Source organism: Melospiza georgiana, chromosome 5 (genome assembly GCF_028018845.1).
Source record: "Melospiza georgiana isolate bMelGeo1 chromosome 5, bMelGeo1.pri, whole genome shotgun sequence".
Lineage (NCBI taxonomy): Eukaryota > Metazoa > Chordata > Aves > Passeriformes > Passerellidae > Melospiza > Melospiza georgiana.
Window position 1 is genome coordinate 53,716,219 of NC_080434.1, and position 13,442 is coordinate 53,729,660.

Genomic DNA, 13,442 nt, shown 5'->3' on the forward strand with positions numbered 1-13,442 from the left:
AGGCAACTACTGCCTTAATTCAGATGTGCAGCTGTAACACTGCTTTCTGTACCATGGGATGGTAATGCTGCTAACTCACCATGCTTTGGGATTTAACAGGGAGCACTAATAGGGTAAAGAAAGGTACCTTAATCTCATTGTCATTTGCAAAATTGCCAAAGGCTGCCATGATTTTGGGTATTGCTGCAGCCAGCGTCTCCTGCACCGATTCCTCGGGTCTCTTACTGATCCGTGTCAGACAGGGCAAAAGGTTCACCAGGTATGGCCTAAGTACGGCATAGGAGAAAAACTGATTTGAGAGCAGAACTACTGAACCCTTCTAAGTATTTTTAATTCATACTCCAGTTCTGTGGTACTACTAAATCACACAAAAATGTACCTGTTAGCTACACAGAACTCAGGAAAAAAAGAAGAATCTTCTGAATGCAAGAGAAGAATACACTTAAAAAATATACAAGTCATTATCTTCACAAGTTTTCCCCCCACTACAGTAATGTATAGCATAGAACTAAAACTCCATTAAATAAACACACTGATGAAATAAACTCAGAGAGAATACGGTAATAGCAATTCCTCCAACCTCCTAATTACATACTTAAAACTTCCCAACAGTAACATTCTGTTAACATCTATATTTCTTTAAAGGTTCTTTGGAAAGTTCATTATTAGAATGTGTTTACCTGCACTTCTGAGGCCGCACTAGATGGGCAAGCTCAGCAAATCTCCAGAGTGCAGCACGCAGACTTCTTGAAGCACCATTCTAGACAGAGTATATAACTATCACATTTCATCATGCAAAACCATTTCCTACAAAAAATTGCCTACAACATACAATATTGTATATTTTACTTAAACAGATAAAAATATAAGGTGTCTGGAAATCATAAATTTCCTTTAGCCAAAAGGAAGTCAGGTCAGTTCCATGACTACCTTCACTTTTCTAGCTGGCATTGGGAGTTTTCTGAGTAATCTAAAAGGAATAATAAGGAACACCACAACAGAAAAGGAAGTGTCTGAGTTCTCTGCTCTGCTGAAATCTGCTTAAAATACCACAGAGAAAAGAAACACTGATGAGAGTCTGAAAATCACTGTAACACTTGCAGAGATATAAATACAGCGCAAAATTGACAGCAGAGAAGATATGCAAATAAACAACATTCAGCTTTTCTGAGTGCACCAAAGGAAAAATCAATATATTGATCTGTAGCACTTCATAATGGATTGACTGCTGAAGTTTATTATCTATTTGCCTGGACTGACATCTTCCATTGTGCACCTGACCTGAACCAGAATGCCCTTACATTAGCGTCCAGGGATGTAGCACAATTCCTTAGTGTTGTTGGAAATACAGAGAAATGTGGAAGTCAGGATGCCTAGGAGGGTGTCTACCTAATGTAGTTCAAACCCAACCAAAATGCTTCTCAAATTGACTCCCCTGAAGATAAAGCTGAGATGTTTGAAAACTGTCATTTCTTTATTACTTTCTTCAGCTGGTATATCAAAGGCTTGCAGCCTTGTTAGCATGACAAGTAAAAAATACTTGCATCTGAATTACAAGACATGCATTTCCCAGGTTCACAGCCAAACAACAGATTCTGGCATGGTTTCTGAAGTGATCCTGATGCACAAACAAATTCAGTCTGCTGGGTGCTCCTGTTGCATATGCTACCTCTCTCTCACCTGTCATGAATCCAAGAGCACCTTTCAAGAAGTACACGCCAACTGAACAACAAAATATTTCCTCCTACACCCAGTTAAAAATATGCAGAAACTTTGGAGCAATTTGTATGTTGGCTGCTTTCTGTTAATTAAGTAATGTCCATTTCCAAACTCTCAAAAATATTGCATGACATAAAGGTACAGTAATACAGTAAAATATCCACACATGGCCCTACATCTAACACAAGAAAAGCTATGCATATTGGTTTTGTGACTTATCTTCTAGAGCTCTATTATTCCCTCCACAAACAAAAAAAAACCAGTATCATGACAGTCTGACAAGTAACACCTTTATTTTCAGTCTGTACAAGCCTGACCCCATGTTTATAGATGCAAGAGACACAATTTCAGTGATACTGTTCTAAACATGATATTTCTCTTCTGCAGTCACAAACTTCAAAAAGGCTATTACTAAATTCATTCCTGTGGACATAACTGAATTGTAGCTTTTGATACCTACAGAGATGCCTCAGTATTTTTCCCTATGCCTCTGTAAGAAACTCTAAGTACACATCATACATTCATAAAGTAGTTGCAGCAGGTTACTTCAAGCCTTAATTCTCCATGAGGTTGTGTCAATTAAGAATGCCCCTGTCCTCTATCTACTTTCCATCACCCTCTTGGTTTGAGTTATTCTTTCCAGCTTAGTCAGTGGAGGAAGCATCATGAATTATTCCTTTGGGTGGGGAATCACTAAGGCTAACTCAAACTGCCATTCAAACCAAATGCTCACATTTTCTGCCAGATAAACTTTCAGGAGTGGTTAAATCCAAACAATGGGGACAGCAGTGAGGAATTCAGTAAAATAATACTTTAAAACAGTCACAAATCCTTCTAAAAATGAAGATTTGACCTTGATCTTAAAAGACAAACTACTAATTTATACTAATACTACATTCCAATATACTAGAACACAGACTGAATACATTTTTAGAAGAAAGAACACAAAGGAAAAATCACTCACCTTTTTAATCTCTTTATAGAGTTCTAACTGTAACCTGGGAAGATTGGAATCCATCAAAGCCTGCAATAAAATGCATTGAGAACATACTGTATCACAGGGGAGGTGCTTTAGAGAAAAAATGTTACACTTGCAGTAAAACAGCTTCAAACAAGGCACAGAACTATCTAATGGTCCCTATATTTGATGTATAACTGAGGAAGTGATAAATATTGAGAGGAGACACCTTTATCCTTCACACAAATGTGGACAAACTCCACAAACTCTAACAGTATTTGCAGTAAATATTGACTGTTTTACTGACTCTACCTGCAAAAGGCCATATGGGATCAGCCTACAAGCAGAACTGACCTCTTGTGCTTTCTGGCAATCACCAGAAACAGCTACTCATGAACAGAACATTAAACCACAAGAACAGCATTCACAAGCAGGAAAAAGGCACTCCCTGCTACACGCCCCCACTGTCAAGCTGGCTTCTACTATTTCTCAAACTGAAGCTGTATTTGTACCATTACCTTTAACAGCCCCTGAAAACCCTTTGTTTCATGAATCAGCCAATTTTCTGCATCCAGTTAGTACACACACCACAAGGAGCTCTGCACACCAGAAGTGTCACATCTCAGGATCCAATCAAGCATACAGCAACAGGGTTCAAACCTGCAGCCTGGCTAAAACTCAGTGCACATGACATGAAAGCAAGCACATAGAAGTAGAAATTTTCTGTTCACCCCAACAATTCTCCACCTTCAAAGTATCAGAGAATAAGAAGATATGAAAATATAATCTTTTTATAGAGAACAATTTGTATATATATGGTTACCCTTCCTCCACTTTTTTCCCTAGTGTATACTACGATTTATGAACATTTCCATCAGCTCATCCTCTGAGGAGATGAGACCCTCATACAATCTGAAAGTGCCTACATTGTGAATTCATACAGTGCTATATTGTGGAGTATTTAATTTTTTATTCCTTGCCCAATAATTTCTCCATTTCTAATTTTCTAACTGCCTGCCTGGCCACCACCATTAAACTCCCATCTTCACAGGATTACTCATCATGACTACAAAATCTTATGGTACCCACTGAGCTAGAAGCCACAACTGCTTCAGCACAGTGAGTGGAGTGCCTGTGGCTCCTCCAGAGCCTGATCTCCCCAGCTAAAATTGTATGCTACAAAACTCCATTCACCCCAATTACACCTTACAATGGCATTGCCTTCCCCAGAAAAATCTTGGCTGGGTTGGATCTTTATATAAACATAAGCACCCCAACTATAGACGGAAGGTGCCAGGATGACAGCAGGTAGGATTTACTTCACAAAACTTTGTTTTTATGAGAAGTTCACTGCCTATATATATATATATATATATATATATATATATATATATATATATATGAGGATATCAAGCAACACAAAAAGGCCCCAGCTATTATTTGGTATTATTTGGCCTTGAGGCTAACTTGTCCTTACAACACACCCAACTACAGGAACTCTTTTTGTTAGTGTACAGCTGTATTTTTAGCAGAACAGAATCTATAATGTCATCACTGGAAAAAAAGCATAGTAAGCTCTAAACTGCTACAAGAATAAACTCCAATTACTGAGGCCAATTGTACTGCAATCCGTGTGAACAGTCCCACCAGTATCATTAGCACAGAGAATACTACAACATCATGCATCAGCTTTAGAGACAAGGCAGCTTGACCTTATCCACAGAAACCTGCAAAGTCCCAACTTGGTGTTTTTTCTTTTAAATGTATCACCACAGTTATTTAAATTTTGAGCCATTTACACTGTCTTTGAGGTACTGACAGGTGGGTGTCGTTATACTTGAAGATGACTTACAGTGTTTATCTAAAGTTAAGTGCTCAGCCTTGTCTGCACAGAGGAGTTCATTTTCTAGTTACAGTAATGAGCATAAACTCCAGATAGACACATGGTTACATGAGTAATGCTTACATCTATAGTCTTTCATTTCAACAGAAGCTACAAAGTATCTTTTGCTAACCAGCAAAAGAATTAGCCTCTAAAAATGCCTGAGATACTAAAAAATGGCTGAAATTTGACTAAAATGCAAGCTTAGGAGTCCAACAGCTCTGTTCTACTTACCACAAGCATCACTGGCACTCGCACAACCAAAAAGTAAAACTGGACAGCTTTTTGTTTCTGCATTTATACACAAGTGTCTGCCCAAGTTTTTAAATTGCTTCCACACAAGATAAAGCATAGAAACAGAATACAAAGTACATCCAGCCTCCATAACAGCCTGATACATCCATGTGTTTAGAATATCACAAATGTTACCACTTAAGAGCTGAGACCAACTGCCAAGCTTAATGGCTGAGAGAAAATGCCAGCATTTAAAAACATTTTAATCTTGGAAACAAAACAAACTACCTTGTAGGTTTTTCAAGTTACTCTGAAACATGCCAGAAAGCAAAAATATTAAATAGATTAAAGAATTTATGAGGTAAATTTTATACAAGTCTACATAAGTGTTTCATGGAAAGTAAGAAATAAGCTTATATTCTTTAGGACTGTTTCAAAGTAGCTTTTAAAGCAAATTGAGTTAAATAATAATGCATGCATTTCACAGAGTGCACTCCCTCCAATAGAAAAACAGTCAAATCAGAGTGAAAAGAGCAAAGTGCTATTGGGCCAAACAAAAAAAAGCAAAGAACTCACACCTCCTCATTCCCTATCATTATGGAACACACTACACAATCTGTAAGCTTCTCCATACAACTTCCAATCCCCAACACTTAATTCATTCAGATATGAATGTTCAGTTTTCTTGCTTCTACACACCTCTCCATATGAAAGAAAATTATTATTTGCATATTTCTAAAGCACTTTGCATCAACTAGATTATTTATGTAGGTACATAACAGTGTCTTAAAGTTCAATTATTTCAGGAAAAAAACAAACCCCAAAAAAGGAAGTGAACACAAGCCCCTCCTTGAAGCAGCAGCTACAAATTACTCATAAGGTTAATTTTAAGATACTTTGAATCAAGATTTAGACTTTGCATGACCTCCTGCAAATGCCCATCTGCTGTTCTCCAACAAGCTCTTCATTCTTCATCACAGCAGGGGAACAAACAATCTCCAGAATACTATATTTATTCTAATTTCTGCCTGAAATCTCCTCCTCCAAGTCTCAGCAAACCACACTACCTTTCAATCAGCTTTTAAAAAATATTTTTACCTTTCCTCATGCTAAGTGTCTTTATGTTTACAGAACAATAATAGGACTATTCCTCCCACACAGGATGATTTTAGAAAAGCCCACATTCCTGTTTTGGTTAACTTAAAGAGAACAAAGTTAATGAACAACTGAAGACAAGAATAGATCAGAACAATGAATTACATAAGGCAAGTTAAATATGTTGATCTGGGCACAGAAACCTCTCCTAAGAGAGAAAGAGCACACACAGAATTTAGTACAGAAACTTACTGAGCCTCTTACATTGAGATATTATCAACAGTAAGAAAGGCAACTAAAGGAACATCAGTGGGAATTCATACAGGACACTGCATCAAGAAGAGACAAAATGTGATAGTAAAAGCTCTTACTTTAATAACTTTATTAAGGCATTCATCTGCAACCATCCGGACATCAGATTCTGCATCCTCACTGCAGAGGAGAAAGAGCTCCATAGCAATGCCCAGCAGCTTCTGAAATTCTGGGGAATTCCTAAATAAACAAACATTAGAAAATTACAATGTGAACCATGAAAATGAACACCAATGATGTTTTTGAAAGGGTTTCATAATCCAACTACATATATACCATACACACATATGCAAGAGGAGAAGACATTTAGTGTACTAGAGCACTTCATTATGAGTTGGGAGATCATTTCCCAACTCTTTCCTACATAACCTGGTAAGGTATTTGATCTCTGTGCCTAAATTTTTCTGTCTGCAGTAGAAGGAATGTGCCCACTCCACCAAGAGGTAAACAAAAGTCCTTCTTAGATTTTGAGTTGGTTTAAAAAAAACCCCACACCATTTCAGTTTTAAATAGAAGCTCAGCATTTAAACCAAACAATTATAAGGAATCCTCCCAACAACTAACACTCTAAAGTTGTTATTCATCCTAATGAATTAAAGACATTAATAAATAATCAATAAATGAAAGACACTGCCTTACCTTAATGACTGAGCAACTATGTTTTCACATATTGTTAGACAGTGATTCACCCGATCTTTCTTGGTAGCTGCAAGTTCTTTCTTTCTAAAGGAAGAACACAATGATGATGTGTGTGAGACAAGAGTTCAACAGTGACCATTCAAACACTTGCTAAAGTAGTGTCTAATCATTGCTCAAGAAAAAGCTGCATTTGCACTCTCTGGTCACTCCATAAACAGCTCTACACCAACTACCTGCAGAGCCAGGACTCCATCTGCAGCTGGCAGCATATGGGCACACAAGCAAAGGAGAAATATAAACTTAGAAAAAGAATGAAGAATGAATCATTTAACAGGGAATATCACATTAATTCCATAACTTTCACTGACAAAATGCTTGGGAATGAAAATTGAAGAATGAAGAGTAAAGGGAAAGGACAGAAAAAATGATGCAGTCCTAGAAGAAAGCAAAAATAAAAGAAATTGATAGAGGAAAGTTGGAGAAAATAAGCCATGATAACAAAAAATAGCTCTTTTAAAAAGACCCTCCTCCTACATAGCATCACCTTAGCCTTTTTTGTCTGCCAGTGTCTTGAAACTTCAAGTTGTATTAAATGGACCACTTTGAATCTGAAGTGCAAAGGATGACAAAGCAATGCCATCACACACTGCATTCCTCCAAAGGTCACCACAAAAACAGCAAAGCTCAAGGCACAATCTGCCCATTGAGAATAACATCCCTACAGTAACACTTGGTATAGCCCAGGAAAGGCCAAGCTGAGTGCACAATAAAGAGAACAAAATGCACAGAAACAAAGAATGTGTATTTACAAACAATAGAGAGCACAATATGAAACATTTCTCCTTTGCAAAATGTGTTTAACATTCACTTCCACGTGATACAAGCTCTTGGAATAGCAGCTCTTCCCTGCTCCACCCCCAATGAAGGAACTGAAAAGAGAGTGAGACAGACTCCCAGTTCTGACTGGGAAATGTTATTCAAGTCTGCAGTCTCTCCTACTCCTAACTTTACTGGCACAGAATCACTTCTAGGAAAGCAGATGTTACTTTTAAATAATTAACCAGCAGCAATACTGGAGCAAAACCGCCCACCCAAAGATACCTCTGCTGAGTGTTTCACAATAAAGAATTACCAGATTTTCACTCACATTCACAGAGAATCCTGCCTTTTGCTTTCCAAATGAAAACTGATAATTTTTAGTATTTCATTCTCTCAGTAAAAAATAGCAAAAATCATGAAATAGCAAAAGAGTGTTTCTGAACTAGAAGCTGGAAAACAATGTGAACAGCCTTGAGTTACATTAATAGCAGTAACACAACATCAAGGGCCAACAGCAAGTAGCCAATAAGCACATTAAATTCAGCTAACTCAAAATACAGAGTTAGACAAGTGTTTTTAAAGAACTACACTGCATTATTTAGGAACTTCAGCTCAAATAATAGAAGAGGTTTTCAAAAAATTCATTAGTACACCAGTATCCCTGTCCCTGGAACTGAGGGGTTCAAAAGTCTGTGTTCCCAAGATTTCAATTTTTCTCACAAAGAAAATCTCATCCCAGAAATACTTTCTACTTTTTAAAGTTTAAGGAATAGCTCTGAACAAAGCCATTTTTTCTGTTTTAGTTTGGCAGCATTTTATTTAGGCAAGCTAAACAGCCAAGAGGATCTCTTCTTGGACTTGAGATACTGGCAGAATATGAGCAGACAACCTGAATTTGCTCAAGATACACAATGTCTTTCTTTCTCTCCATCTTGAAAAAGTGTCAGAGTCCTTAGGAGCATTTCAGATCATCTCTAACAAAAAACAAATACTGTCCAAGATGTCCAACTGATTTTGCAACATCAGCACCACTGATGTGAGCAGGCACCTCAGAAAATGATTAAATAATTTCAACTTTCATGCTAATTTTACCCAGCAGTCCCAATCTCTTATGAGCACCATTTTCAGTACACATTTAACCCAAAACCAGAACAGGCACATCTGAACTTGCCCATAAGCTCAGTATTTCAGATACAAGACACATTGAAAATCCTGCTGACAAAGGTTACTTCCAGAATAAAGTTCTCTATTATCTACACATAACACAGCCCTGAGCAAGGCAGGCAGTGTCTGAGTTCAATGCTCTTCAATACTGCTCAGACTAGCAGAGATCAATCTCTTGGGCCAATTTCTGTAAACAGAGAGCACCACTAACACAAAATCTACACCTTGCTGAAATTAGTAACTTCAAAGCTTAAAAAGGCCCAGCTGGAGAAAATATAACTTCCAAAAAGATAATTTAAAGAAATGAAAGGTGGAAGGAAAATGCTTAATGTATATTATGTATGTGCACATATTTTCTATTACCTCCTCTCCCTCTGTAGGCACAGAACATTATCCAGAGAGAAAACACATGATATTTTTTAGTTCAAAAAAACAAATAAAGCTCTATTCAGAAGTATCATGAAGTCCACAGAAAAACTGCTGATGAGCATACCCAGGGGGCCAACAACAGCATCACACATTTGATGAATCAATCACACACATCTGATGAGTAACAGAAGGCAGGAGATATGGAAGCAGCAGTTATCTACAGGAAAGCTCCATCTCACTTACACAGGAGTTTAATCCCCTGTGTACTTCTACACTCCAGGAAGAGTAACAAACAATGTAAGAAAACCAGCAAGCCCAGATAATTTTGCCCTGAGTTCAGATGAGCTGACTACAAGGAGTTGCAGCTCCAATGCTCATTTTTATGACACCTTGAAATTAAGAATATGTGAAGAGTACAGAAATTCTAAAGCTCGGCCAGTGATAAGAAAAAAGGGCCAAACCAAATAGCTTGACATTAATCTTGATAAAAGTAACAAAACTAAAACCTGCTCTTCAATAACAAACAGAAATATGAGTGGATCAAGAAATAACTCAGTCCAAATATAGGGGACACTGGAAACAAGGTGCAGTAATACAGGATTATGGTGATGGATTGTCAAATTAACCAGAACTGCTCTGCTACACACCCTAGACATGGTAATGCCAAAAAACCATCAAGGAGCCACTTCTGACAAGCAGGGCAATAGGTAAAACCCAGGCAGTTCATGTGATCTTCAGTAAAACAACAAATTCATGCTAGGCCTCCATATAGCACTGACCAAACCAATCCCTGACCACAGCTCCAGTCAAACATAAAAGACACAGAAAAATTGAAGAATACAGAAAAAAGCATATTCCTTGGGCTTTTACAGCACCTTTTGCTGTAAAGGTAATGGTTAGAATCAAATGTAAAAAAAAAATTACAATAAGTGACTATTAGAATAAATTGACAAGAGAAAATGTAAAGAATCCACTTTTGGATTCACAAATCAATTACACCATATTAGTAAACTTTTAAGTAAATGGGAGCTTTGTGGTCCAAAACAAAACATCCAATTTCTAACAAAATGTCAGAGTCTGAAAAAGCTGAAAAAATATAAGGAAGAAAATTAGTTGCTTCAGCAGAAGTGTAGAGAAGCAATATGACAGAGAACTCAAGTTAAGTTTACATAGAAGGGAAAAATCCCAACAAGAGATAAGAAAGAGGGGACCAGAGACTGACATCTGACTGTAAGGCATGATGTAAGCATAACACATGATTATTGCTGATTAAAATCTCTTGAAACAGAAAAAGGTCCTATCTTCTTGGTAAAAGCTTGGATTTAATTAAGATTTGATTTAAAAAGGAGAGGATATCAGTATTATCAAAAGTTCTGGAGTCATTGTCTTACAATAAAGTGAAGAAAGATGTAGACACCTGCTGGGTAAACAATTAATTCTTCTCAACTCCAATCTCTCTGATCTTAAAACATTTCATAGGAGGAACAGTCCTCAGTAGGATGGTAGGAACTTACTACACAGAACTACAAGAGATTTACCTGTTATTTACAGAGAACCACAACAAAGATGAACACCCCAATCACAGAGACAATTTTCCTTTCCAGTCTACTACAAACAAGAAAAAATAAATGCAGATAATGTTGTGAATTACATTCAATATGTGACCTTCTATTTCACTAGAAGTCTGGGAGGCCTCAGCAGAGGCTGCCACAACAGCTTTTCACTGGCTTTTCTGAGGCTCAGTGCTGTCACGGAGTTTGTCCAGTTCCTGGGGGCATACAGTCCCATCAGCTTTCTGAAAACAGCCTATTTTTAAACACAAAGCAAAGTCAACGAGGACAACTCCAACAATAATTTTTAATGTTTACAGTAGAATATACCTAAATTTAGACCACCAAACCAAGCATAATATCACAAGCACCACAAATGATTCTAAAGATTTTCTCTTGCAATACCATGACCTCTCTCACCACTAACTTTCAAAACAGAAATTTGAAATTTGAACAGCACCTAGGAAAAACTGGAAATAAGAACAACTAGCTCATGAAGAAGATGAGTTTTCTCACCTATTAAGCATCAGAAGTGTGGAAATGCACCGTGATTGTTTGAGACAACACTCTCCAGAGACAAACAGCACCAACCGTGATAATTTAGTTGGCAACCGTGTCAGAACGTGCAGAGGGAGCAGGTGGCCAAGAGCCCAGAGCCACTGCTCTGCTCCTCTGCCAGCTCCGCAGCAAAGTGCCAAGGGAGAAGTTACCTGCTCCTCAACCCTGCTGCTTCTCCCTTCTCCCCAACAGCAGGAGAACAAGTATTAGTGTGACTCGTGTGTTTATCCCTGAAAAGCTCCGTGCCCTCTCACGGGCTCGGTAAAAGGCGCTGGCGGAGGGTGCAAACGCAAGGGGCAGCACCGCGGCACTGAACAGCTCCTTGCCCTGCTCCACCCAGTAATGCCCCCCAACGGGAAAGCTGAGTATCTCACGGACCTAACACATTTATCCCTCACATTTAAGAAAGAAAAAAGGTATCAGGAATATTTAAACGAACTTCTCTTAGGTGTCTGTGCAGTACATCTCAGCACGAGACTTGAAATGAACTTGGTCACAAACAGACATCCTTCTGAAAGCATCAGAGCTCAGACTTCAACTCTAAACTTTCGATTCACAAATACCAAAACTTGTTTTTAACTTCAACGTGAACTTTCAGGGCACTGCTCTTACAGGAAAGAAGAAATCCGACCGAAAAATAACCAATACTTAAAGATATGAAAAGTGAATAACAGAGTGGAAGAGATTTCTCTTGCTCAGCCTTGAATTCTCATTTCAAGGAAGCTGCAGTCAGCTGCAGAGTTCAGAGAAAAGACATTCGTGCAGAAAGCATCAAGCACAGAAAAGCAATGTCTCACAAAAAGCACTTCAGCAGTTATCAGAAATGCTGAAAGTAGCGCTTCATTCAAGTTATGCTAAGTTTTTGTCTTTTTTGCAGCAGTGCACTAGGAGAAAAAAAGCTTTTCCTTCCTAGAACCAGCCTGTGAAACGCACACAGCATCGCTGTGCGTCCCGCTCATCTCCCGCACTGGGGACTTTTCAAACGCACTCGCCCCAAAGTTACTCCAGATGTGAGCTTGGGCAGAGAGCGGGCAGAGCACCGCGACCCTGCGCTGTGTGTGTGTGTGTGTGTGCGGGAGCCGCCAGCGGCCAGGGACCGGCCGGGCGCCGGACACGCGTGTGAGGAACCCCCGAGTTCCGGGCGCGGATCACTCACGGTCTCTGGAGCGGCTCCTCGGGGAGGGCAGCGGGGCCCTGCTGCTGCTGGAAGGAGCGCAGCGACTCGAAGGCCTTCGTCAGCTTCTCCATGGTGGCCATGTCCGCTCCGCCCGCGCCGGCGGCACCGGCCCGCGCTCCGACCCGCCCTGTCACGGGCGCCTGGCGGGTCCGAGTGCTGTCCCGCTACCGCTGGCGCTGCCCCCGGGCTCGCTCCCGGCGCTCTGCCGGCGCTCTGGTGAGCCCCGGCCCGTCACAGCCGCGATGAATGGGGCGGGCGCAGCTCGGGGCCGCGGGCGCTTCCCGGCCGCCCCGCCGCCATCTTGATCCGTCCCGTCGGCCCCCGCGCGCGGGCCCCGCCCCCGGGGCTGCCCCGCCCCTCCTGGAGCTGCCCCGCGGCGCGGGGCCCGAGCGCGCATGCGCACGCGGCACCACCGGCCTGGCGTCACGCGCGCCTTTACGTTGGAACACACAGGGGAACGCGGGCAGCGAAAGGGGCGGGGCAGCGGCGAGAGCGACAGGCGCCTTGACCAATCAGAAGGAGGCTCCGCCCCTCGCCCCTTGCCAGAGGCGCCGTGCGCCGCTCTGCGGCGCCCCCTGTCGGCAGCGGCCGCGCGCGGCTCCGGGCAGGAGCGAGCCGGGCAGGGCAGAGCCGCCGTGCCGCGGGCGGAAAGCCGGCCCTGGGAGCCCATGGGATGCCATGGGAGCCCCTGGCACCGGCCCGCGGGGAGCCGCGTTCTCAGAGGCACCGCACGGACCCCCCCGGCAAGGCGGCAGCAGCCGCTCCGGCGCCGCGCGTCACGGGGCACAGCGGGTAACGCCGCAGCCCCGCAGCACAAGCGGCGGCCAAAGGCGCTGCCGGCGCTCCGGTTTTATTTTAGGCTGCGGAGACTCTTGCCGGAACAGGACTTAAAACTTGGCAGCGTACTGCCCTTTCAGCCCTTTGGTGCTGCCCTTTCAGCGCTCCTCTCCTGAGCGGGGACCTGCT

The 13,442-nt window shown here is 41.2% G+C and overlaps 1 protein-coding gene across 2 annotated transcripts in view; it reads right to left on the minus strand.

The window, feature by feature from the left end:
• HTT (huntingtin) overlaps positions 1–12,754 on the minus strand; it is an 81,264-nt gene extending 68,510 nt beyond the window's left edge. For both annotated transcript variants that reach the window (XM_058025368.1, XM_058025367.1), the window contains exons 1-6: positions 12,456–12,754; positions 6,840–6,923; positions 6,260–6,380; positions 2,684–2,743; positions 681–760; positions 128–266 (exon numbers count right to left, since the gene is read on the minus strand). In XM_058025368.1, coding sequence (XP_057881351.1) covers positions 128–266; positions 681–760; positions 2,684–2,743; positions 6,260–6,380; positions 6,840–6,923; positions 12,456–12,556 — 585 coding nt within the window. In that variant the 5' untranslated portion in view covers positions 12,557–12,754. The remainder of the gene's footprint in view (positions 1–127; positions 267–680; positions 761–2,683; positions 2,744–6,259; positions 6,381–6,839; positions 6,924–12,455) is intronic.
• Between the last annotated feature and the right edge of the window lie 688 nt (positions 12,755–13,442).